Raw genomic sequence first — 26,729 nt, forward strand, 5'->3', positions numbered from 1 at the left:
AAAAGGCAGACTAAATTGTCATTGAGGAACAGTTAGAGGAATACTAGGAACGAGAAAAAAAATGACCAGAAATGTATTTTTTAAGTTTGTATCGTGTGAAAATGAGTGTTCTGATTTGTGGCTGGACTGTCACCAAGAAACTGTAAAATGTGATTGGCTTTTACATGTCAGTCTTAAATAACTATAACAGATTGTGATTGTTTAAGTCAAGTCATATGTTGACAGGTTGCTGATCACAAGTGGATGATGTTACTGGGTGAAACAATCTCCCACAAATGTCAGGTTCACTGATCAATCTTCATTTGCTGCAGTCAGAATTTAAATGGAGGCAAATTTTCGCAAATAATTGGTTTGTGCACAACTTACACTGTAGGGTCAACAGTTGAACCTTCTTTCAAAATGATATTGCAAACTACCCAATGAATCAAATCCTTTAAAACGGTCTCAACAATTAAAGGCATCTAGTGATAGTCAAAGGGACTGTGTTGACTATATATTATTTAAAATGAAACCTCCGATAGATTGGTAATCAAATTACAAGTGTTGCTTTAGTACGAAGTGAATATAATAAAGTGATTGTACTTGTCAAGCCCCTAGAAAGTGGTGGTCTGTCAAAAAATTGAACTGAAGCAATCAGAACCAAGGTCAGGAACGTAGAAAGTGATTTGTTTACAGGGTGAGGACCAAACACTGGTACAATTGCACTAATAAGTAGATTTAAGAGGGGTCTGTTAAGCTCAGAAAAATTCTGATCAAATCTAAGTTGACAATCGGATATTAGCAAACCAAAAAAGCATTTCCATTAATGATTTTTTTGAATTTTCCTGTGTAGGATGAGAATGGTGTTATTCAGACTTGGCTAATCCCAACTCCCTTACTCAATTCTCATTCTCTTTGTAACCAAAAATGCTCCTTTAAGGAGTAAAATATTCACGCTGTTGTGTGAATGGAGATCTGAAGGTTAAGTTTTTCACACAGAAGAGTTGCGTTTATGGAATGAGCTGCCCGAAGAAACAGTGGCGACAAATGCTTTTGGAAAATTTTAAAGGTATTTGGACAGGTACTTGGATAGGAAATGAGAAGATGGATAATGGCAAGTAAGATTAACATACTGTAGACGGGCATTAAGTTTTTATAGTATATGGTGGGCTTCAACGCCCCATTTAATTATATCTCACATGATTTCCAGTGAAGTTACGATCAGGTCAAAATCTGAATCTTGCAACCAAAGAATCCAGATGATTATCATCCTCTCTTTGAAGGCCAGTTCTATTTTCTCTTTTTAACTCAAATTGTGCTTTGCCATGTGGTTGTTGTCTTGCAGACCAATGAAATCTAATGCCAGAATCATGGTTCCAAAATTGGAAGCATGGTTGTTTGTAAATTAGGTTACAACTTTTATTTAGTGCCGATGGTCACTTTGCTAGTGCAGTATGAATGTCAGATAAGATTCTTCTACTTATAATGACAGTTTAAATTTTAGCACTAGGATTTTAACTTTTGACCAACTTGTCAGTATGTTAATATTTTGGCAATTGTTTTGCATCAGCCAGTGTGAGATTTGTAGAACACTTTCTCCAGTCCTCTTTGAGTGTATGTAATTCCTGTGCCTTTAAAATATAAAGAGCACTTCCTACTTTACGAGCATGGATTTGACACTTCCCAGAGTTGGTTGTGCATTTTGTTTCCTTAAGTTTGCCAGTTGGCAATTTATTGCCAGTGTGTGCCAGCTCTTAGTTCCATGTCCCTGTGACTAGGTTAAGTGTGTCCAAGCTCTATCACATGCCACTTTATTTTCAGTAGAGACAGGAGACTGTTGAGCAAATCTCTTCAATTTGGTTTTAATCCCAGAATTCATGTATAAAATGTCAAACATTGACAATCCATGGAATCACTCACTTGCTGGAAGAAACTTGTCAGCAAAATAATAAACCAAGAATGATAAAATATAGGTAAATAGAAAATAGTGTGCTTCTGGATATATGTGTGTCTTAGTGAATGAAGGCAATATAAAAGTTTGGTAAATGCAGACATAATCCTGTTAATGTGCTTTTTGGATATATGTGTGTATCAATGACTGATACAATAACTGTGATCCAATTAAAGGAGTTGAGATGTTCCAGTGAATTCTGACAGAAACTTGTAAGCTTTATAAACCCTTAGTTCTGTCACTGCAGCCCCATGTCCCCACCTGGAGCCCTGAATATAATCAGGGTCAAAGGGGAGGTATGGACCGATTAGAACTTCCTCACTCTGATTTTTAGGCTAACACATCCCAGAATTCCTTTTGTCTGAGGTTCTTTGAGTAGTGCAGCTGGCTAGAGTTTTGGTTTGCCATTGTACCATTGACAATCTATGTAATCGAAGTCTAGAAGGAGTGTTGGAGGGAAAAAATTATGCCTACAAATGGGTAAGAAAATATCTTGTGCTGCTATTGTTAATTTATTTTTACTTTGCTTGTTATTACAATTAACAATCTCCAGTGTTATTGAATGAGTTGGATTTAAGCAGTCCGTGACTGCATTGGAAATATTTACAGTCTGCTTCCTGCTTTTCTCATTTTATTTATTTTACTTAGTGATAGAGCAGGAGACAGCCCCTCTGGGCCAGTTAGCCACGCTACCCCAGCAGTCCCCAATGAACCCGGTTAACACTAACCTAATCACCGGAAAAATTACAATCACCAGTTAGCCTACACAGTATGTCTTTGTTCTGTGGGTGGAAACCAGGGCACCCAGAGAAAACCCACTCATTCCAGGGGGAGGTCATACAGAGATTCCTTACAACACAGTGCTGGAATTGAAATGTGAACTCCAGAACACCCCAAGCCATAATAGTGTCACACTAACCACTACACTATTGTCTTAATAGTGTCACACTACCCATTACACTACCATGCCATTTCCATATTTCTGATCAAGGTAGTGCTGATAACTCAATGCAATATATTCTACACAGTTAGAATACCCCTTTCTTATTTTGCTAACTCAGATGTCAAAAAATACCATTATCCAAATATAATTGGTCAAATAGATTCATCCATGTTGTAAGGTTCTATCAGTGGTTTGCTTTCTGTCAGCATGCGAGTCCTATCATCTTTTCAGAAACTGACCTGGAGAAGAGCAGATTATTTCTTCCACATAAAGTACAGGATTGTATCAAACTATGGGAGTAATTAAAGGTGTTATAGAGTTAATGACTTAGTCAATCTCCCACATACTTGGCAAAAGGAGCCTCCCATGTGATATAAAGTTACTGTGTTTGTCAGTGCACCAGAATATCTTCATGTTGTATTGATTCAGGCATTCTCCATTCTCAGTGAAACCTGTTTCAAATGTGTGGAAGGGCAGTGCAATTTTATCCTACAGAGATTATAACTTTAATTTCTTTGTAAATGAACAACAGCAATGACTTTGGCCAAATATATTTGGTAATAATATCTAAAGCTAATTCCAGTTTAGTTCCAAAATGAAAATTAATTCATGAAATGTCATGATTTTCGTGGATGATTTCACAGAAAAAGGATTTTAAGTGGATGCAAAAATGTTAAAATGAGCAAACAGCATTGTATATTTTCAGTGATCAACAGAAACCAGCACTAAGTAGTTTCTGATGGATTTAGACAAGAGTGATTATATCCAGAAACAATATGCCAGAGACAAGGATTTCACCTGGGCAGGCAGCACGTCTCTGTGGTTTGGGCTTCCCAAGCATTATGAAAGAAAATAAGGAGTGGCTTTCAAAAATTGCACCTATAGCAGGGATCCCAGCCTGGGGTCCACAGATCCCTTGCTTTATGGTATTGGGCCATGGCAGTAAAAATGTTGGGGGCCCCTGCTGTAGAAAAATAAAACATAGAAAGGCACTTTACATGAATGTGTATAGTTTCTGAATTGCAAACAGAAATAGTAGGAAATCTTAATCAAAGAGATGAACAGAAGTTAGGAAGGGGTGTGCAGAAAAGTTGCAGTCTTAAGGCAAGCCGCCAATGATTGGGTGGGGGAAATCAGGGAGGCAAAAGTAGGGCACATTTGAAATCAAACATGGTAGTACTGGGATTTGTAAAATTGGAGAAGGTATCAGAAGTAGAGGTACATCTAAATTCAGGCTTTATGTGAAACAATGATGTCACGGAGTGAAATTTGAAATTCCCATCCTCTTGTGTAAAATTAATGATTCAGGAAACAGCAAACAGTTTGTCATACACTGTTGCTGTTGTTCTCTCTAAAGCTGACTGCAGATAGATTAAAGGAAGTGAATCCTTTAGGTTCCTGTCAGAAAATCCCTTGATTTACAAATAAATGTATACGAGAGGTCAATTAAAACTTGACGAACTAGTACACATTTTGCTCCCGAGTAAGTTGTTGCTACATGCTTCAATGTTCAGCCATGTGTTGCTTTGGTTGGTTGCTGTGTAAACATTTACCAGCTTCATGGGGCAAAGACACTTGCCTCTTGGCCTTGGGGTGTGGTATCAGTAGCAGCTTCTGAGTATTAACCGGAGCAAATACAAACAAGTTCAAGGATTAGTGATGGTGTATACATATGAATGCAGCAAATGAAATTTATGGGCATATATCCCCAGACAAATCAACCTGCAAAACTGGATGTACTTCTCTGAATAAAACAATTTGTAGAACACAGGGCCTTTATTGTAATTTATAAAATCCTCTTGGGTTGAATATTTTAATGAAATAATTATGAATAGCGATCTTGTCTCTTGTTCTAACCAAAGATTTTCAGCTAATTGTGTATCTTAAGCTTGCCACCGTTTATGCAGGGAACCTGTCATGATGTCAAAGAAAAAAATAATAATTTTAATTCTAAATTATAATATTTTCATGTTTTATAACAGTTAGCAATATGAAAATTAGAAATGCAGAGCAGTGGTCATTTGTTTTTTGAATGTTATCTTCTTAGAACAGGTCCATGAAGTTGATGGTTTATAAGGGAAGTTGTCCAACAGGGAAGGATCAATGAGAAAAGATTTGCCTTTGTGTCCCTTTGATATTTTATCAAATGAACTGTTTTTGCAGCCAGTACGTATCAAGTTGCAGCTTCCTGGGAAAAATTGTGTGAGTCTGAATATTTGTGTACTTTGGCAAGTGATGTCTTATTTACTTATGTGTTCCTCTCTTGTGCTTTATTTTCAGATTTCTACCGAGCAAAGGACTGGTGATGTACCCACAGATAGGAGACAAACTAGATATAATCTGCCCCAAGGTGGATTCCAGGATCACTGGACAGTATGAATACTTCAAACTGTACATGGTGTCAAAAGATCAAGCAGACAGCTGCAACGCCGTGCCCAGCCCTACGCCATTACTCAACTGCAACAAGCCAGATCAAGATGTCAAGTTTACCATCAAGTTTCAGGAGTTCAGCCCTAACCTCTGGGGACTGGAATTCAAGAAACATGAGGACTACTACATTATTTGTAAGTATTGCCGTTTACTGTTTTTTCTTTGAGTACAGCTAAAGAAATGAACTGCAATCACAGAAGGCAAAAAGAAATGCTTAAAAAAGAGCTTAAGATCTGTTCAAAGTCGCTGGGAGATCAGGAATTGCAGAGTGAATGAAGTTCATTTGAAGTGTAGTCATGGCTGTAACACAGTAGAGTAAGTATGTCAGCTAATTTACACACATCAAAGGCTCTCAAATACTAGTAAATCTTTAGTGATGTTTGAGAGATAAATATTAGCTAGAATGATTCAGCTAATCTTTTCCAACAATATCGATCTAGATGTTGCTAGACGGAGCCTGTTGCCAGCAAATCTACCCGTTTCCCCTATCCCCTGTACCCAGAAAGCTGATTCTCCTGGTCTGAATGGATTTGGAGTTGAGCAGTGGCGGGCATTCAAACAGCATCCCAGGGTGGCGTGGGTGGACCAGCATAAACGTGTTCAAGAAAGTCTGACTATTGGCAGTCTTGTGCTCCCAGCTTTGCTGTTTCTCAAAGCATCCAAGCTTCTCACTGAAAAATATTTACAAATGAAATAATTAAAGCCATTTAAAAAGTAGATCAACTGAAAACACTTTAAAATAGTTTTAAGTACTTAAACACTGAAAATAAAGATGTGAGATAACATACCCTAAATCTTAACTTTCTTTCCTACAACTTTCAATTTCTATTCAAATGGAAGGCATATGCAGGCCTTCTGTTATCAGGAACATTTCTGCAGGCCCTTGTCCTACCATTGGGCTCCATATGGATTTGAGCAGGGAAATACCTCCAGGACATTGGCAGTGGGCTTAGCCAGTAAGTTTGGAATCCTGTGCATGTGTGTAAATCCCAAAACTCAGTGACATTTAAGCTGAAAGTTGCTGGCCAGCAAATGTCAGCTAAATTATCGCCTCAGCAAAATAAGGCAACTTTAAGGTTTCTGATATGTTTGTTTTCACTATATTCTTTTTTTATACCCAACAACACTCATTTGAACTCTTCTGTGTCTGTCAACCCCTCATACCATCCTGCTCTAAAACACGGATGCCTTTTTAAGGAACTAGCTGCAATTTTTCTTCTGCAATTCATCTTGACTTAATAGCTCTCTGGATTTATATAAACTTGAAAGATAAAAGGGGTGCTTTCCTTGTACCCAAAGGAATAAAACAGGCAAGCAGAGCCAAGAAGGATTGTAGTGTATAACTCACGGTAATCACTTAAAGGTGTAAACGGAAGTCTTGGCAGGGAAATGTTGCACACTGAATTTCATTCCTCGTTAAAATGCGAATAGAATTGCTGTCTGCAATTCAGTCTCTAATTGTAAAGGAAAAGCCTAATTATGGCCTTGGGTCTTGGCAATTTTTTTAAAAAGTGTAGCAGAGATTGAGTACAAAGGGAATTAACATACTAATACAAGAAATCTGTAACCAAAAGCAATTTATTATAAAGTACAATAAATCGGCATGGCAATATATGAATGAAAAAAATGAATGGGAATCCTTATTTGTTTGCACATTTCCTGAATTATCTGCATAAGATTCTCAGTTTCAAAAATGTTTCATTCTAAAGCTTTGCTGGAGTTAGCTATTTCTCCACAGGGCCCCTTTGTACATATATTTAGCTGCTTGCTAAAATAGTGTAAAAATTGTAAAGCAAAAGCAATATGTGATTTGCGTTAGAAAGGAATTGACAATTGTAAGACAATTTGTAATTTTTTCCTTAGTTTTTCAATTAATCTGTACTTAGCCATATAGAGATTTTTAAAAATGATTAGTAAAAATTCTGTTGGATAGATTAAACAATGATATTTAAAATATCTGATGTTATTTTCATGTCAGGGAGTTACATTTAGATCTTCTCCCATTTCTTCTAATCAGCAACTCTAGTCAGGATGCAATATTAAATGAATGATCATACAGCTTTAATTAGAATGAAGCAATGAAGAGTTGGATATGGATGTACTTTGTATCATTTTGCATGTCTATTAATAGTGCAGAAGCATTCTCAGGTTATAGTGGATATTGTCGTGTGTGTGAATTCCCGTGCTGGCAAGTTTCATCTGTTTTTCCAATCAATTCGACATTTGTGTAAAAAAAACAATTATATAACAAGTAGGTTTGAAGAAAGCTTGGTCGGACTTGTTTACAGCTTGCTCCAAAAATTACCTTAGAGTCTCCCCAGTCTTGTAGTTAGCGCACCTACTTAATTTGCAATCCTTTTGTTCTCTGGTAGGCCGTGCTTCTGACTCAGGGACTAGAAATGAGAGAATATGCAAATTCTTTGGGTCAACAAGTAAATCTCATTAGTTCAGTTTACAGTTGGATTATGATTACTCGCTATGACAGCATTCAGTGTTCTGAAGTGTTCTCTGTAAATGTGGTGTCTGATAGTGTCTGACTTAATTAGGTAGGTCCAAGTGGCTGCAAAAAACCAAACCTGGGAGTTATGCCGGACTCCAAAATTTGAATCTTGGTCATGGCTTTTGGCATAGCAGACCATCCAAAACTTCTCTAAAAATTATGAGAAATAATCCTGAATTTGGCTCAGAAGCAGAGGTTTTGGCATTCAATAAGATGAAACTTGAAGCTATCGTCTTACACATAAGAGGATTTAAAAGCATACCTCTGGGCCGCAATATGATAGTGTTGTCCTTTACACGATGCACAGACTGCTCATTTGGCCTAATGAGAGGCTTACAACAGGAAATTTTATTAACGATGGCCAGAAAACTTTAAGTAGAAATTGTTGTGCTAACATGAAGTTCATTAACACTTAATAATAGAAACAATCTAGGTATTAATTAAATTGTTCTTGTAAGTAGATTTTAATGTAACTTCATTTGAAATTCAGTGATATTATTTAGATTGATGTCTGCCAGTGCACTTGAAAACTAAGTACAAAAACGAGAAAATACAGAAGGAAAGGCATGTACATGTGTCACTTTTTCAGTGTCAGGACATTAACAAAACAATTTTAAGTTAATGAAGAATACTTATTGTTGTAATGTTGGCTTTTGCTGCAATTAATATAGTGGTTTCTGGATAATTGGTCTATCAGTTAATCACAACAGCCGCTTATTTGAGACAACAAAAATAAATCGAGAAAATAGCCAGCAGTCCCATAACTTATGCAGCTTAATTGGGGCTGGAGTTTCTAACAGTGTCAGACTTGCGTGGCTGTTAGACACTACAGCATGCTTAGAATGAGTAGGTTTTAAATAGTCTTTTAAAATAGTTGTGGAGAAATAAGCAGGAAGAGAAGTCAGAACTGTTTTGCTCACTGCAATGTCAACCATTCACGTTTGGAAATGGTAGAAATGGCCAGGGGTGAAAACTGTTTCATTGTTGCAAAGAATTTTAAGATATTGACAATTGCCTTGAATGTTACAATGAAAATGAAAATTTGGAGGATGTAATGGTGAAAAATTGTATGGAGGCATCCACTATCAGCACGGGCTGATGCACTGATTTTGCTCATTTACAGTCAATCAAAAGAACACGGCAGTGTATTATGACAATTGCACCGTCCGTCGATAACTATAGGGAACTAACTCAGTTTTGTAGTATTGGTAATGTTCTAACTTGTTCTGTATTTCATTTAAGTACATATTTTTACACAGTTAAATGGTAGTTTGCCTTTTATTTATACCATTTAACTATTTCCATGAAACTTTGGCTAATTAGGGCAGTCACTTAATTGGGCCAAAATGTACTGGTTCCGATGTTAACCAGAATGCACTATACACAGCAAAACCCCCACTAATCAATGCTATTGGTTCCAGGGCATGCATTGGCTTGGATATTGGGAAGAAATTTCCTATTCTTTTTCAATGATTGGCTCTCAGATGAAAATTCCCAGAAAGAACATTGGTCCAATATCTCATCTCTAATAACATCTCTAATAACACCTCTAATTTCTGAGGTGAAATTGAACTTGCAGCTTCTGAACTCAGAGCTATGTGAAAGCAATGGCTGACAACAACCTGCTGACCCTCGTATAGGCCACCACTGGCGATCCATAGCAGTTGTATATTGTGCCGATGCATATGGTGATTCTTCTTTGTTGTTGAGGGTGGCTGTTGCTTCGTTCATCCACTCATGAGGACAATGTAGAAATTTGGTAAATGCAAATGTAATCCTGTTAACTTCCACATAAAGGCAGCCACATGATATCAATGGCAGATTGTGTTTTGCAAACATTATATTGTTGCCTTTGATCTAAAAATGCATGACAAACACGTGTTTTATTAAAGCAGACAAGTGGAAAATTGCTGCAGATTCTTACCAAGTAAAGATTCTTCTTGTAAATCAGTAAGGTTCATCAGTGGGACACAACCTGACTGTGGCCCTTTATTGAGTTTGCTGGAGTGCTGTTTGTAGTCAAACCAAATAGCTTCATGTATATCATAGTTTTAAAACCAGCCATTGTGCTGCAGAGTGGTGTTTTTTCTCATTAGTTACATTGTACTTCAAACTGTCAGTTGGCATTATCTCACTGAATGTAGACATCGACTAACCAAGCGATGACCTCCTGCTTAAAACAGTACATTCTGCCTGACTGAAGCCTGCAGGGCAGTCATTGGGTCATTAGTATCATTGCGTGTGCTTGCGATTGGACCGTTTTCAGCAGTGAAAGCCACTGGATTGAAAAGGGCTCAGTTTAATGCTCCTGAATCAGTTTCTATTAACCCTTTAATGGCCTCGCCTTTTGCCATTGCAAATCTAGAATCCCATATATTAGATCACTATTTTTTTAATGCATGGTACGGTACCATTAAATGATAGCTCCTGTACTTACTTTAAAAAGGCAGAAATCTTAAGGAGGTATTTGTGCTGTTGGAAATGTTCAACATGCTTATCGAGATGAACCTGACCACTATTTGTTTTAAGCACAGCAATACCTCCACCTGAAGCAGCAGCAATAGGAAAAACAAATTTATTGCAGTGTGACAGTGCTCTTTAGATGAGAAAGTTAATTTCTTTAAATAGTTAGCTTAAATAATATTCAAAGACGTAGCACCATTGACCTATACATAACATTCATCACTGAAATCAGCAGTCAGTCAGGGGATTAATTCAAAATGGAAGGGAATCAGTCTTTAAATTGGCAGGAAGCTCAGAAATATGAATATCTGTAAAAGGAAATGCATGGTGTGAGTAGTTTTTTAAAAAATCTTAATTCTTTAAGTTCAATCTACTCCATGTTTTTGATCAATCAACTAAATTAAAGTTGAAACTTTTCATGAACAGGTGCAATTTGGATTTTTAGGTCATAACATTCAGTATTAACTGGTGACCCCGCAAGTACTCTTGATAGTTTCAGACACACACTGGCCTTGAGGTATCTGGGCATATTCTTGTTAATTTAAGAACAGTTGGTCCGTATGAAATGAGGTTACAAAGGAGTGAGGAAGGGACATAAGCACACTTGCCTTTGTTGCACAGGACACTGAGTACAGGAGTGGTGGTATGGAGTGGAGTGAGAGGGCATCCTGAATTGTGTGTGCATTTCTGGTTACTGTACAACAGGACAGGTATGATTCAGCTTGAAGCTGCAGAAAAGGTTCACAAAGGTGCTGCCAGGGCTGCAGGCATCCTTGTGGATTTATGAGGAGAGGCCGGAGAGGCTTGGAGTGAAAGATGGTGAGGAGTGACGATATATGACTTTGCCAAATCATGAGGAGGATGGTCACAGTGTCCTTTGGAAAGCAGAGTTAGAGTGCAAACGTTTACAGTGAGAGGGGAAAAGAGGGGTATGTTTTTTTTCCAGACAGAGGGTAAGCTGTCGTAAGAAGTGGTCAAGGTTACATCATTTAAAAGACATTTGGTCAGGGACATGGACACAAAAGGTTTCGAGAAATGTGGGACTAGGTCACAAAGGCATCCTGGCTAGCATGGATGAGTTGAGGCCTAAGCCTCAGCTGATGACTCAGTGATATCAAGTAAGAAATACTGAATTTGATCTGTGCTAACACAGTGTACAAGGCTATGGCAACAATCATTACTGCATCAAGATTGATCTTGTCTAATGAGTTCATTTTGTAGGAAACTATTAGCCTTTTCAGCCAACAAATGTATAGCTTCACAATAATTAGAATTCCATACTAGTAAATTTCCGTATGTGGATTTCATTGTAATATTTTCCTTGCATATTGGCTCTTCTCCCTCTGACAGCCGCCTTCCTGCCGGTGTGGAGCAGTTCAGAATATGGAACCCTGCATTTCCCGAGCTGGTGTGGTCTGGAGACGGTGCATGAATGCAGGAAATAGTATTGCCCTCAACCCTCCCTCCCACTGCTCCCACTTCACTTAGCAGAGCTCCGAGAGCTCATGGAATTTAACCCAGACACTGGAGGATAGTTTGGAATGAAAGGCTCTCCTGACCAGTTTTATGACAGACGATATTTGGCACAGAAAGAACACGTGTCATGGGTAAAACACCATCCAACTGCTGATAGAAAATCTAAAGCTCTAGGTTAAACATTGAATTGAAAGAGCATAGCTGAAGGTTTGTCTTTTTTTAAAGCTTTAAACTCCACTGAAATGTTAAAGGAGAACATTGTAAGTGTGGAATTGCACCTCATTCCTGGCAAGCAAGAACCAAAAAATTCTAGCTTCGTTTGAAATGGTATAGTTGCAGACAGTGGTGGAGTTTGGATGAAATAAATGTCCTACTTAGGTAGTTCTGTGTAATATTTTTAATGCTTTTGTACATAAAACAATGATGTGTACGTTGAGCCACCAGAAAAGTCAGCTGTCACTCCCTTGGCCACCCAGGTGAACATTCCGTTGAATTTTTCCCTGAGTTTGAGGGTTACTGGTAAGCAGTCTTTGTTTTACACTTGCTCATCACGCATGTACTAATGCAGCTCTTCATGTTAGATATTCATCAGCAAAACTCTTCAATGAATTTCTCTCGCTTTGAGATCAGCAGACGCTTTACCACCACAAGTCTTTAAAAATTCCATTCTGTGTCCTTTCTTAAATTTCAGCCACCAGCTTGCTGAATATTCACAATTACCTTCAGTTTTCAGTTTGTCATGATAGATCTTTACTTGTTGCATTATCAGCATACCATTAAGTGACATATGTTCACTTTGAAACTGACAAGTCCACTCTTTCAATACATATTCGAGATCTTCATTTTTTTGCTTTATGCAGTGTTTTTCTATTTTTCATTAACTTCTGTTCATTACCTATGTGAGGTCACTTCTGGAAGCTGCCTGGTGTGTAGAGACATGCTCATTGCTTGGGAACGTTCCCAGCGCCCTGTTGAATTTTCCATTTGTGATGTCACATCAATGCTGAAAAGAATTTCAGATCTTGGAGGTTTTTGAATTTTAGAATTTCAGAAAAGGGGTGCTCAACCTGCATATGTGATGTCACAGACTGTGGAATAAATTAAAATTCCACTGTTCCCATACTACGTGTGACCCAATACCCTTAGTGATGTTGGCTGACTTCCTGTGCAAATGCTGTACAAATTCCAGCTTGAGGCGCTCTCTTTTTTGACACTTATCTTTAGGGTAAATTAAACTGAGACTTGTACCTTTTTCCAGCACCTCTGTTTCAAGTGGCAGTTCAAAATTCCTGTACCAGACAGGGCTCACATTTGTTGCCAATGGTACAGGTCTCCTTGGGAGCTCCATAGGGCTCTTGTATAGATTACCCCATCCCTGCAGTTTTGGCAGAGATCACCATAAGGGCTCATTTCAGTCCTGGATTTTAAAGTTAAGTTGTAGAGTTTTAAATAACATGTTGATATTCCTCTTTATTTATGTGCATAGTAATTGCATTTGCATTCACTATTTATGTAAAAGATTATTGGTTTCAGAGACTCCTTGTCCCTCATTTGGGAAGGTGGTACTGTTTGCAAACCAACAACACACAAAAAGGAAGAATCCAAACAATGCCTTTGAGCTGTGAAGTGCCATTAATTTTGAATTTCAGAAGTCCAGCTCCTTTACCACAGTGAAAATATTGTCAGTCTGTAATGGCTGGTCGCATTCGATCCTTCCTGAGAGCAGTGGCAGATACAGGAGAGTCGGTAAAGGCATGGGAAGTGGCTAGTGTCCTTCTCGCACACTTTCTCTTTGCCGCGGGCAACCTTTGAAGCTCACATTTTGGAAGACAATTGTGGCTCCTAGAATCTGTGCTCATTCAATCAAGACACTCGAGTTTAAAGAATTCCTTGTCGTCCTTGAAGGACTTGGGCATAATGTGGGACAATGACAGCCGAGCTTGTTGCTTCCATTTCAGATAAGTGGCCTTATTGATGAAGGGTGTGGGGGAGGTGAATACTATATTCTCATGCTTACCAATAGAAGGTTAATCTTTGTGAGCTGATTAAAAAAACTTGCCAGTGTTAGGAATATTCATAGGCACCCACCATGCTTTTGTTTCACAGTATACAGAAATCCCCCAGATGGAGAAAGGCGACTGCATAAAACTTGACATGGCAGTGACCTTTCTGTTAGCTAGACAAATCAAATTGCCCATGTCAAGCGACCCACTGTGTTAAAGGCACTGTGGTGTCTCTGCGACACACACAAGCGCTGGAAAATCTTCAGTCCATTTAGTCACCTTATTCTCTTTTATATAACTGCAGGAAGTTTTTCATATCTGATGAAAATTTTTAATGCAATGCTACTTTGAAATACAAAAGCATTCCCAGATATAGTGTAGAAAAGAATTTCTTAAAAGGCATAAAATTGGATCAATTCCAATTTATGACAATTATCAAGTGTCATAACTAAAGAAAGCACATAAAAATAATACTGACATTTGAATGTAGCATAACTAATTTAGCAGGGTAAAACATCAGATTCACTGCTAGTAGATGTTTTATTAGGTACAAGCTAATTAGCGGAAAGGTTTAAACTAGAAATGGCACTCATTCGTGTTTTCTGCGCTTTTGACAATGGTGAATAGGTCCCTGGTTGTTTTTGCCACCAAGGCGGGTTATATTCCTTTTGGTATTCTTCAGCATTCAACAGTTCATCTGTGCTGTGTAATCCAGTTACTCCATGTCTGGTCCCAGTTCCTATAAAATTATTTTTACATCATCGCAGACCAAACAAGAGTGCATTTTGTGGAACATACAGAGTACAAAGAACTGTGTTTTCTTTATTCATCAAGAAAAAGTGAATAGGGATTACAAGTGGTGCAATTCAATGGGCCCTTTTTCCACAGTCTGCTTTACAAAGGAGGGATTTTTGGGGGAGGAGCCCTTGTCATTCCTGTTCCTTGTTGCAGCAAGCTTAAATGTTACATTCAGTTTATTTCAACCTTCCGTGTGAACATTGCTTTCTGCTTAAAAAGCTGCTGTATTGTCCTTGAGATGTCATGAGCCCAGCTGATGTTAGATAAATAAATGTGGTTTTACATTTGCTCTATGATCTATAAGTCAATTTGATAAATCAAAAACCCATCAACCACTGATGTGTGCCATTAGGTTGACTTAAGAGCAAGACTAATGATTAATGAAATACTAACTATTAGGTACAGAATTCTTGGCAAATTGAGATGGACTTTTCTTTTTCTAAAGTTGTCCCAGGGAAGTAAATAAAAACAGCAGTTAGAGGATGTTATCACTGAGCTGTTTTCAGACTTAAATAGAAAAATAATCAGTTGAGATTTTGCTCTTCCACAATAGCAGTGCAGTATTTAAAGTTGTGTATTTTTACGTTTCATTCCTGTGGAACAATGCCAATGCTATGGGCTCTGTTTGCTGCTGATGTGAATGCATGTATCTTTGTTTGCGCACCAGGGAAGTGGGCAATGTAGGCAAGTGATAACGGAAACACCAAATCAAAACTCCAGTTTATGCTTCCACCTGTGTCAAGGACCTTCCTGAAATAACGTGGAAGTGGTGCTTCTGTTAGAGATACAGCGTGGTTACAGGCTCTTCTGGCAAAGATGAGACCTTGCCACCCAGTGACACAAACGTGGCTAGTCAACCCACATAATCTTTGGAATGCGGGAGGAAACTAACACGGTCATGGGCAGAACGTACAAACTCCTTACAGAGGATTGAACCCAAGATGCTGGTGCTTTAATAGTGTTGGTCTAACCGCAGTGTTTCATCTGGCCTAGTATTCTAACTGTGAGCTCCTTCAACGGAAGGAACTTGTCCTGAAAAGAAGTGGACTGTGATAGCCTTGGATAATAAACCCACCCCAGCACTCTTAGGTCAAGAAGGCCTAGCATCAGGCTGCCTCACCTCTGGGCGAGGTGGCTGAGGAACGGCAGCGGTAGCAGTGGCAGGATCTCAAATGGGAGAGGTTGGGAGATCTGAGCTGCAGAAAACCAGTCCTCATTCAAGCCAGTGTGTTGGCAGTCCTTGTGCGGTATTTTGCTGAAGAATAGAATTCTAGAATGCTGGAGCACACTCAAAAAGCCTCTTTGAACATTAGTATCTAAAATTATAATAGTAGATAGCAGAATAGGCGGATGCTGGGCTTGGAGTTTGAACTGGTATGGCAGATGTATGAATTTCCACAGTGTATTCAGTGGAAGCTAAAGCATTTGCTCTGGGTGCTGTGTGATGGTGATAGTCATCAGCAAGTTTTAAGATGGAGCTGCTCATTAGGCTGAAAACAAATGGGATTTATTTCTGTACAAAGCCGAATGTAAAGTTAGAGCTGGTCTGTCTCTATGACATTGCACATAGTCCTCCCAGAGCTTGCCAAGGATTTCATTCTGTATTCCCTGTGCTGTTCATATTGATTAGAGAATGAAGAATAAGCGGATTTGCATTTAAAGAGCGCTGTTCCCATCTATTTCAAATGTCCCAACACCTTTTACAGCAAATTACTTAATTATGAAGTGTATCATCGCAGAAAAGGCTACTAATCCTAGCTCCTAGCACAGTAAATTCCCATAAACAGAAGATATTCATACTTGCATTAATGGTTCTCAGTGTTTCACTCAGCTTCATATCAAAGTGAAGTACAATGTGCAGATGCTGTTAGTTCATGGATGAAATTTAACTGTTTTGGAAATGCTGATGGAGGAATCACTGAAGGGTTAATCTTTAAACTATGTAATGGGATCGTTTACAACTTGAGAGCAAAGGCATGGCCTCATCTGAAAGGCAGCATTTCAAAGGAGAAATCCTTGCCTAGTACTGAATTCTGAATTAGTCTTAATTTTTCCACCCAAGTCTCTAGAATAGAGCTTGAATTTAAAAAAAGGTTTTGACTGCAAGGTGGATGTTTTACCAACTGAAGCCGGTGATGTGTTTGAATACTGCACGATGTATCTGGGAGATGTGCCTATTGTGGTTGCGCAGCTGGCAGTGCGTTGAAGCTTTAAACAGTGTGAAGCTCCGAAGAGCGCATGTGTGTGGAGCTTGGTCGAGTACATTAAAGTGAGTTTGAGTCGCAGTTGATAGCAGTTCTGGTGGGGATGTTGTGATATTTGCATCTTTAGATTCAGTATTCACTGACCTTGACCACTGATATGAGATCATGGAACCTCTTGTACCATTGCATCAGATGTCCATGAGGCTGCATTATGGACGTTGATGCCCTCTGCAGGACGAGGATTTCTCTCCTCTCCTTTACCGCCAGTACAGCAATGGATCCACTCTGTCTGTGTATTGCTGCAGCTCTTCATAAACCACTGGTTTCATCTACTGATAGCATTCATCGTCAGAGGCTTCTAACTCTCGAACTGAAGCCAGAATTAATGTGCCAAGGCTACCTGGTCTGCAAAATCATGGCAATGAATGGAGAGCTTGAGCTGAATGTACGTAGACTGATCTGTTAGTTACCATCCTAGGGAATGTATTCCAACATGGCCTCAATAGCTTTAACACGCTGGTGGTTTATCTTTCAGTACTGGATGAGTAGTTGAAGAAGGAGATGCCTTTCACTAGCTTCCAGCATTGCTGCAGATTTCTCCGTTTCCAGGCTGAGGCTAGCAAGACATGACATTTTCTCTCTGATCTAGTGGAATCAGTTGGATCTGGGCCTCGTTTGAAAAGTGAACATGTGAACTACTATTCTGCTGTTCAGACTTCACCACTGTGTTACATATCAGAACAGCCGACGGAAGATAGCGGCCCCTGAGTCTTGTTCAGAGAACAAGGAAATAATTGGGCATGATGGCAGGGCTATGGTCCCAGTGCAGGACAATGGGTGTAGGTGGTTTCAATGGTTCAGCACAGATTAGATGGGCTGAAGGGCCTTATCTGTGCTGTACTTTTCTCTGGCTATATACTTGAAATGTTTTTTGAAATAAAGCATAGATGATACTGCAGGAGAGTAAAACTGAAGTTTCTGTTTCTGGTAGCAAAATGAAGAAAACAACACTGCAGGCAGTGCAAGTCTGAAGATTATTGAAACATTTGGTGAATCAGACAGCAGCTGTGGAAAGAGAAACAGTTAATGTGTCTGGTCCAAAAACTTTTGTACAGTCTCGGTCTGATTGTTTCTTTGTCCTGATATACTGACTGTTTCCAGCATTCTCTGTTATGCTTGGCAATCTTGTGTTTGAAATATTTTTACTTGCAGTGTGTAACGTTTATCTAAATCACATTATATGTTAAAATATTTTTATGTACAGCACTTCCCAAGGGTTTAAATTTAGAATAATGGTTCACTGATTTAGATTGTCATCTGTTGTGATGTGAGGCAGTACTTGGTAAGGTTAATTCCAACTAGAATGGGCAGCATCATATTAACACATCCAAAGAACCAGCAGCACGTGGTTAGCAGCTGGAGAGGTATTACCACCAGTGTCCAGCAGCCTATAATTGACTATTGGCAAATGCACATCAGTGCATGTTCCAGTGGAGAAGAGGTGATGTCTTGATCCATGAAGTATCTATAGTGAAGGGAGAATGGATTGTGATGTGTGTGGAAAATCTAGCACTTGTACCTAAAGTTCACATTAATTCACCAATGATGTACTTCTGTTTGAAATGTAACATATGAGATCTAGAAGCCAACTTGTACACAAGCTCCCAAAAATAGCTAGAGGATAATGAGAAAGTTGTCTTTCATTGAGGGATTGGTGTTGGATAAGCTAATGGGGAAAAAATGGCCTGCTTTTCTCAGGGTGACTGTTGATCTTCAGTATTTACCTGAGAGAGCAGCCAGTGCTGTGGTTTAGTGGTTTAATTGCAAGGTGGGCCTTTATCTGTACGGTACTCAGCCTGGGTTTGTTACTCCTGCCTGTGGAGTAGGAATTGATCATAATCCTATTGATTCTTCATTGAGGCATAGCTGAGACCTCTGGCAGAATGCAGCCATCTCGATGTGTGCTCGTTAGGTGTAAAGACAAGATGTACAAATGCTCCAAAAATCTGTGTGGGGAAAATTAAACGAATGTCAGTTTCAGAAGGCAAAAACACAAAAAATGTCAGCGTGCAATCCATTCACCTTCTGATTAAGTGTCAGTAACCCATCGAGTAGATTCTTTCTGCTGTTCAGAAAGTAACAAGCACAGATTTCCACAGCTGGCTCTGCAGCTGGACTTCCAGAAGTCTGTTTTTTATTAAGAAATTAAGATTTGGAATGCAGACCATCTCCATTGAATTATTTTACCCTCTCCCTCCCCCGTTTAATTTCCTACTGTGAATTAGCTTGAGCTGCTGATTCATTCTGATAGAAACCAAATGCTCCCCCGCAATTTTTTTTTTGAAGGGAGTGTGAGAAGCTCTTCAGCATGGATCATGACCTTTAATAATTGGCAGAGGCACGCTGAATTCAAGTAATGCACCTGGCTTTGACCAGCAAGCTGCTGGAAAATGGAGGCCTGCGTTCAGGCTGAGCCTGGAGTGGTGTAGAAGTCACAGATGCAATATCCTGACTAATCTGAGTCAAGTAGAAAAAGTCAAAACATTATTTTGCGTTTGCAGGGATATTGGAAATGAAGTGCGATTGGGTCAGCTCAGATTGCTGACAGTGAGAGCAAGGATCCGGGCACAAATCTAAATCTTCATTCGCCCAGTGATTAAACAGCACTGCTGACCCAAAAGCCAAGTGTACATGTAGTGCAGTTAGTTTATGAAGCTGCCTCTGGAGAAGCAGAATAATAATAATCAAATGAAGATGTGATATTACTTGCCTTCCATTGGGGATGGGGAGAATTCAAGAGTGGCACTTGTATAAGCCTATTCCCTTTCTGTTCATTAATTCATATAATCATCCTATTTTAAAATTGTGTACCATTTTGACAGGAACCTTGTAACAGCGGCTGTAGTTGTTGCAGTTTCTGACAGGTGCAACAGCTAGATAAAGAGTAAGGAGCTGGCAGTAATATTGTTCTCATTGGAATTATGATGTAAAACGCATCCTTCCTTCTCTCCATCACAATGAACCTCCCTGCCCCTCCCGCACCGACTGAAAACCTCCAGCACCTCTCCTCAATTCATTTGACCCTTGCGCAGACCAGCAGCACCGTTTCAGTGCAAAATGGTGCAATCTGGCCAAAAGGAAATGTAACTGTTATTGTTCAGATTACTTCCGTTATCTTTGTTTGTTAGTTTTAACACTGTTGTGGCTCAGTCTGTTGTGGGCCTACTCGATTGTCAGAATACCTGCAGTTAATGTTGCAAGCTGTTATTATACAAAATTTTTCTCCATTCACGTAACACTGCTGGGTTTTGATTTATTGATTAAAAACTTAACTCTGTGGAGTAGAATTGTATTGCTACTTAGCTTTTCTAACCTCTTAGCATCTTTTTACCAATGAGAAACTTTAGGGATTTAGTTGGATGAGCAGGCGAAGCCCTCAACCTGAGAATCTTACATTAAGCTGTTTGTGTTGTGAATGCTGAATTGGTGAAATACTGAGATGTTATTTTGGGATTTCAAGTGTACTGTAGTACTGTCTTTTACAACTGATAGCTTCCCATAATGTTGCTCAAAGAATTACGCAGTTGAAGGATTTATGATCAAAAACTGGTTCAAGTTTATTTTGTCTGTCTGAATGTTCAGGCTGCTGCCAGATCTCTGAAAAATGGAATTGCTTTGAAAAGCCAATTGACTTTTTTCATGAAAGTGCTATTTTGCTTTGGAAATGCTATGTAAAGATCTACTGGGGATTTAAAATTCAAACCCATAGATAACGTTTCTTTCCAAGACAGTTAAACTATTGACTTGGGAGCAGGTTACTGCTGAAAGGCTGAGAAACGGAACTTAAAAGGGAGGGGCACAGATGATGTTTCTTACAAAACTGTGGTCTGTTGGGAATACTTTGCACCTGCTCCTGTACTTGAGCGGGACACGGACACATGCGCATGATGCACATGCACACACGGACGGACACGCATGCAGACGTGGACGCATACACACACACAGACAGACATGCACAAGGATGGATGGATAGACATACACACCCTTTCAAAACAAAACTGAGATGAACCTGGTATCCTGAGCAACACTGGATGATTTGTCTGCATTACCAAACACAGAGCCGAGCTTGGGTCATACCTTGAGCCCATGTCGTCACATATCTGAGGCAATGCTTAAACAGTCTTCATTAATTTTTCAAATAATTCCCTCAACACCCCTGTGGACAGCATTGCAACGTGAAACTGGTGAAGAGAGTCCGATTACTTCCAGAAATTTTTTTTTATTATTTCTCCAATGCAAGGTTTGAATCCACCCCAGTTTACAAAAACCCTCCCACCCCAGAACTGAGAAAGCATCACCATCTCAGCAAATGTAGAGAATTAAATGAGTTCTTATTTGTAGATTGCTGATTGCTTTGTTGCTTGACTTCTGTCACATGCGGCAGTCATGGATTTTGAGTGGCGTACATTCAGGCTGTCTTGCTGAGGTAGTCACTTTGCGTACTGACGTGTTGAGCAAGCCTCGTCCTGTGCCTGACCCTGTTTCAGAGCTAACAAATGATGCGCAGATCAAGGCACTGACTTCCTTCTGATAACCATCCAGCCCAGGTGGTGTCACTGGAACAGCTGGAAAAAGGGACCAGCATTCCCTGTTAGTCATTACTTGGGAAAAGCAGGCAGTGAGAGGCATGGGGTGACATGGGCAGGGAGCAAAGAGGAAAAACAAAAGAAGCTGATTAGCAACTTACAAAAATTACAGTGAAGTCTGTAAAGTCAGTGCTCCTGGTGTGGCCTCCTCTACATCGGTGAGATCCGGCGCAGATTGGGGGACCGCTTCGTCGAGCACCTCCGCTTCGTCCACCACAACAGACAGGATCTCCCGGTTGCCACCCACTTCAACTCTGCTTCACATTCCCATTGGGGTATGTCCATATATGGCCTCCTCTGCTGCCATGATGAGGCCAAACTCAGGTTGGACGAGCAACACCTCATGTACCGTCTGGGTAGTCTCCAGCCTGGTGGTATGAACATTGAATTCTCCAACTTCCGGTAATTCCCTCCTCTTCCAGCTGCCTGTCACCTCTCTCATGATTCTGCCTTCTACGACCCATAGTGCTTTCCCCTGCTTCCCCTCCCCTGCCCCTTGATCTTTACTCTGATTGTTTTTTCATCTGGCACCAACCACCCTCCCCCCCCCCCTTTCTTTATGGGGCCCCTCCGCTTCAGTCCTGACAAAGGGTCTGGGCCCGAAACGTTGACTACTCGTTTCCACGAATGCTGCCTGACCTGCTGAGTTCCTGAGACCTGTTGTACGTGTTCCTTTGACCACAGCATCTGCAGTGTACTTTGTGTTTACAGTGAAGTCTATAATTTGTGTTTGTGATAAGATATTTGGCTCAGTGAGAGTCTGCACTAAAAGAATTTCAGACAGTCCGATTAAGTGTTTACACAGAAGGTTCCCACAATATAACTCAAGAGTCAGCAAATTTTAAATCAGAAAGAAGCTACATGTACTATTTGAACCCTGTTTAGAATTGTGAGGCCTCCGTTGACCAGGGATATTGCGTTCCAGCTGTCTAGATCTGCAAGCCTGGGCAGTACGATATGGAGAGCAAGCTGTTGCCCACGCAGCAAGCTCCCCTCTCCACAAATCTGATGAACCCAAAGGAACGGCAGAGACCGAATACAGTTTAGCACCAGCAGCGTCACAGGAGTTGCCAGTCTGTGTTAAACTCAACATAGGGACTCCGGCTCTGGACTTTTCTCTCGGGGTTTATTCCCGAAGCCTTTCCCATGAGTTGGTGCAGCCACAAGACAGTGGAGGTTTGAGATCAGAGTTTTCCTTCTCCTAGATGAGCTGCCAACTATGGCTGATGAGCTCCATCTGCCTGAAGTGACTGGTTTTAAGGTGCCAGTGACCCACCTTTACCCCTTCTCCTGTTAGTAGGAGCCATTCCGTTGGGCTGAGTAGTTAAGCTGCCTTTGCCCCTTCTTCTGTCAGTAGAAACAGTTCTGCCAGGCTTCGAGGCTAAGCCACACGTGAATGCCAGGAGCTGGACTTGGTTGTCAGAGGCTATTTGAGACACGCGCCATTGGGAGCATTGTATAAACTTATTCCCCCCCCCCCCCACCCACTACTCCCGGCTATAACAACCTTAAGAACCAATTTAGATTAAAAATGATAATCACATTTTTCAATTCTATATCCTTTATATTAATTACTTTTTAACTGAGCTGTAAGGTCCGTTATAATTCATGTCATTTTCCTTCAAATATTACTGAAATCTTGTTCCCATTTAAGGGTGAATTGTAAGTTTTCAATATTCTTAACTGAGTAGATACAGCCTTGAATGGCTTGGTTCATATAGTTAATCCTTAGTTAAGAATGTCCCTCTTCTCAAGTTATCCCAAAATTGATTTAATGCCGCATTGACCCAAAAGGCATTTTTGGAGTTCATCACTGCTGACTGGTGGGGAGAGTTGAGCTGTCATCAAGTGGGAATGGAAGTTACTCTCCCGCCAGCTTTGTAAAGTAGGTTTGTTGTAGCTTCATTATTGTATTTCATTGGCCTCGTCACATGCACACAGTTTGCAATGGTGGGCAGTGTTCAAGATGCAGCGGTTAGCACTTGTTAATAAATGGGCCAACACTGATAGAAAGGGCAACACAGCACTGCACTCGTGAGTTTCTTGCCTCATTTGGTTAATGGGAAATTTTGATCTATAGAATAATTTGATCATTTATCGCTCATAAATGTTTTATTTGAGTCTTCATTTTTTTTTGTTAAAGCAGTAAACAGTGATATGGTGCCTTGGAGGAGTTCCTGTATTGGTAGCAAAATTAATCCACATAAATAGACATGTTTATTAGCCCCGGGTGGTCTGCAAAGTTGTAATTTCAACTGTATGCATTAATCCAGGAGATTTACACTCAGGCCCACTAACACCCTTGCCTGCATTATACACTTAATAGTGTGTTTGGTACTTGTCACTAATACGGTAAAATTCTGTTGTTCTCTCAGGGAAGAGATCCCATGGCATCATTCCAAGATGAGCAGGGCAGCTTTCCCCAGTGTGCTGGCCAACATTTAGCTTGTAAACAGAAAACTGAAAGAAAATTATCTATCAGTTCTATGCATTTAAGTGGCTTCCTTTTTGCAATATTAGGGCTATGAGTACATTTAAAAAGTATTTGATGTCAAGTGCTTTAAGAGATGCTAAAAATTCGAATGGCACAATATAATGGAAAATTCCTGTTAAACTATCATATGTTGGAAAAATTAGACGTGAAGATTTATTAGCATGCCTAATGTTTAAACACTAGCCTTTTTTAGAAGCAATACAAATGCTAAGAGAAAGTTTATTTCATGATTTCTAACGTGTTCTGCAGTGTTTTATATTAATTATTCAGGTTTTGTAGTATTTGTTCCACCTTCTCCAGTTGCCGTTTCAAAGGACGTTAACCTGATGTCTGATCCTGTCTAGATAGATTCCCAGGCCTGGCGTATATTGATTTATTAGCTTGTTTTAGTGGTCAGCCCACTGAACAGATTACATTACAATAAAAAAAGCTAACTTGGTACCTGGAAGTTTGTTTTCTGAAACACACCTGAAAGCTCATGGTTTTGGGAAGCAGCTTCCCATCCTGAGCCTTTGTAATGAAATGACCTGATGGAGTGAGAGTGATAACATCTTTATTGGCTATTCCTGTGCTCGTAAGTTTGTTGTTCCATGTTTGGGTACAGTTTCAGCAGAGATGTCCTTACTGTTGTCATCTAATGGGTCATAAAAACACTTTCAACATTGACAAATCTGATTTACTCACAGAATTGCTTCATGCTATTGATTTTCCCATCTAAAAGTGATATGTCTCCACAGTTCTCCAAATCTGTTGATGTGGTGCCATATTACAGACCTATTCTTAAGTGTCTTTTAAAAGATTGGATTTCAATCACTGATAAATTACCATGTTACCTTATGCCATGGGGGGAAAGGGAAGTGAGCTTATTGGATAAAGTGTTCCTGTGTTCTGATTTGTTAGTGTATCTACGTTGATGCTTAGTGACCTAATTGAAATAATAGGCATTTTTGCTGATGCAGTGAATTCTAAGGATTTAACAGTTTGTTTCTTTTTTTCCCAGCAACATCAAATGGTACTTTGGAAGGACTGGAAAACCGGGAGGGAGGAGTGTGTCAGACCAAAGCCATGAAGCTTATAATGAAAGTTGGACAAGGTAAGAGTCAGCAGGATTGTTTGGGAGATGTGAGCAATTGTTTTTTTTCCTCACTTCATTATCAAGTCTACGTAGTCATAGTGACAATTAATGATACAGTCTCATCAATGTGGTAAAAATCTGCTGGTTCTCTGCAAGTGTCAGAACTGAAGAGAATATATTTAATTGTTTTCTGTAATGTTTTTGCAGTTCCTGGGTCATCATCTGTTACATAAAATGATTACAAGTAGTCTAAAAGCTTGTCATAAATTCTAATTGAATAGTTGTGAAATAAATTACATTACAGCAATCTGTTTGTATTTTCCTTAAGGTCAGTCAACCAAGGGATAAGCATGAGTACTTTTTAATTTCTGAGAAAAAGAATTTCCCATTTTCTGTTATGATTGAAGAAAATTCAATTAGCATTTCTAAATAATTATACATGCTGAAATGTTTATCTTTGTTTTACTCAATAATGAGAAATTTATTTTGTATAAAACTGCTCATTTGAATGTAAAGGTTGTCAATGAGAAAGAAAGCTTCAGTAGTTTACCTCGTATCACATGTTGACGATAAATGGATTCTAAATTGGTTTCATTTAACACAATTTTAATTTTGAAATACCATCTATATTCTCATGAGTAATCCCCCCATATCTCTAGAATTTGCAAAACAAAAACTTGCTTTATTCATATTTTATGTCGCCTTTCCAAATAGTGTGTACTGAGCATTCTGACAGCATGCTTTGAGCTAGAAAAACTTTTCCTGCTGTTGGTAAGCATCTCAATGGCTGTTATAGATGGCTTTTGAGTGGTCGACCTAATGTTTGCAGTTTCTTTAAGCTGAGCTAAAGCCCAGGAAAGGGCAGGTTTAGACAGCAATCATCTATTCTGCAGAGAATACACATATAAACATCAGCTAAACCAAGTGGACCAGGGCCTCTGTAAAAATGAAAGTTTTAAATTGCTTGTTTTTCCAGAACAAATGTATGCATTGAAATGAAGTACACTTCACCTCACACTCGGAGAGAACCGACCAAAACATTGTTTGACTGGTTCATTTTGTTAAGTCCAAATCCCTAGAATTTATAGTGACCATTCTTGCTGATTAGTGACATGCACATTTTTAGGCAAATAAAACCATACACAAACAGACTTCATTGCAGTCACAGTGCTGGTGTCCTCAGTGTGTTGCTCTTCGAGTAAAACATCAGTGTTGAGGGATCTTCCACTTTGTCTGACTGATGAAGGTATCTCAGCGCAACGGCATCTAACTGAAACAAACTTTTTAAAAACTTTTTAGATGCAAATTCTATGGAACGAAATGAAAAAGCAACCAGTGTTCCTGGAAATGGACGAGATGGCACCACAAGCAAGCCCACTCAAAAGACTGAGAATGAAGGTAATAGAAGCTGAGTATAATGAAGATACCTCATCTTTGAGCTGGAGTTGTGGAACTTCATTCATTTGTCTGAAAGGCCCACTTTATGGGCAAGTAAAACACCAAGGTCATTGACACCAGTAAGCAAATGACAATTCTGAGAGGAACTCGACTTCTTTTTGAGACATAAAGTGTCTTTATGTGAGCCACACTCACTTGTTACTTAATTTGGCTCAACTTTGCATGACAGTGAAGTGCTGATCATGTCGACATCTTAGAGCACAGAAGGAGGCAATTCAGGCCCTCACTGTTGTGCTGGATCTTTGAATGAACAGCCAGATTATTCCTGCTTTCTATTTAGGCCCACAAAGTTTCTATTTCAAAAGTACA

General features: G+C 39.5%; 1 protein-coding gene across 2 annotated transcripts in view; it reads left to right on the forward strand.

Moving 5' to 3' along the window:
* The window catches only part of LOC132391490 (ephrin-B2-like), a 55,592-nt gene that overhangs the window by 17,109 nt on the left and 11,754 nt on the right, over positions 1–26,729 (forward strand). Inside the window, exons 2-4 of one of the 2 annotated variants that reach the window (XM_059964752.1) lie at positions 5,154–5,437; positions 24,888–24,980; positions 26,262–26,360. In XM_059964752.1, coding sequence (XP_059820735.1) covers positions 5,154–5,437; positions 24,888–24,980; positions 26,262–26,360 — 476 coding nt within the window. The remainder of the gene's footprint in view (positions 1–5,153; positions 5,438–24,887; positions 24,981–26,261; positions 26,361–26,729) is intronic. The other variant, XM_059964753.1, reaches the window with a different exon arrangement.

The sequence above is a fragment of the Hypanus sabinus genome, chromosome 3 (assembly GCF_030144855.1).
Source record: "Hypanus sabinus isolate sHypSab1 chromosome 3, sHypSab1.hap1, whole genome shotgun sequence".
Lineage (NCBI taxonomy): Eukaryota > Metazoa > Chordata > Chondrichthyes > Myliobatiformes > Dasyatidae > Hypanus > Hypanus sabinus.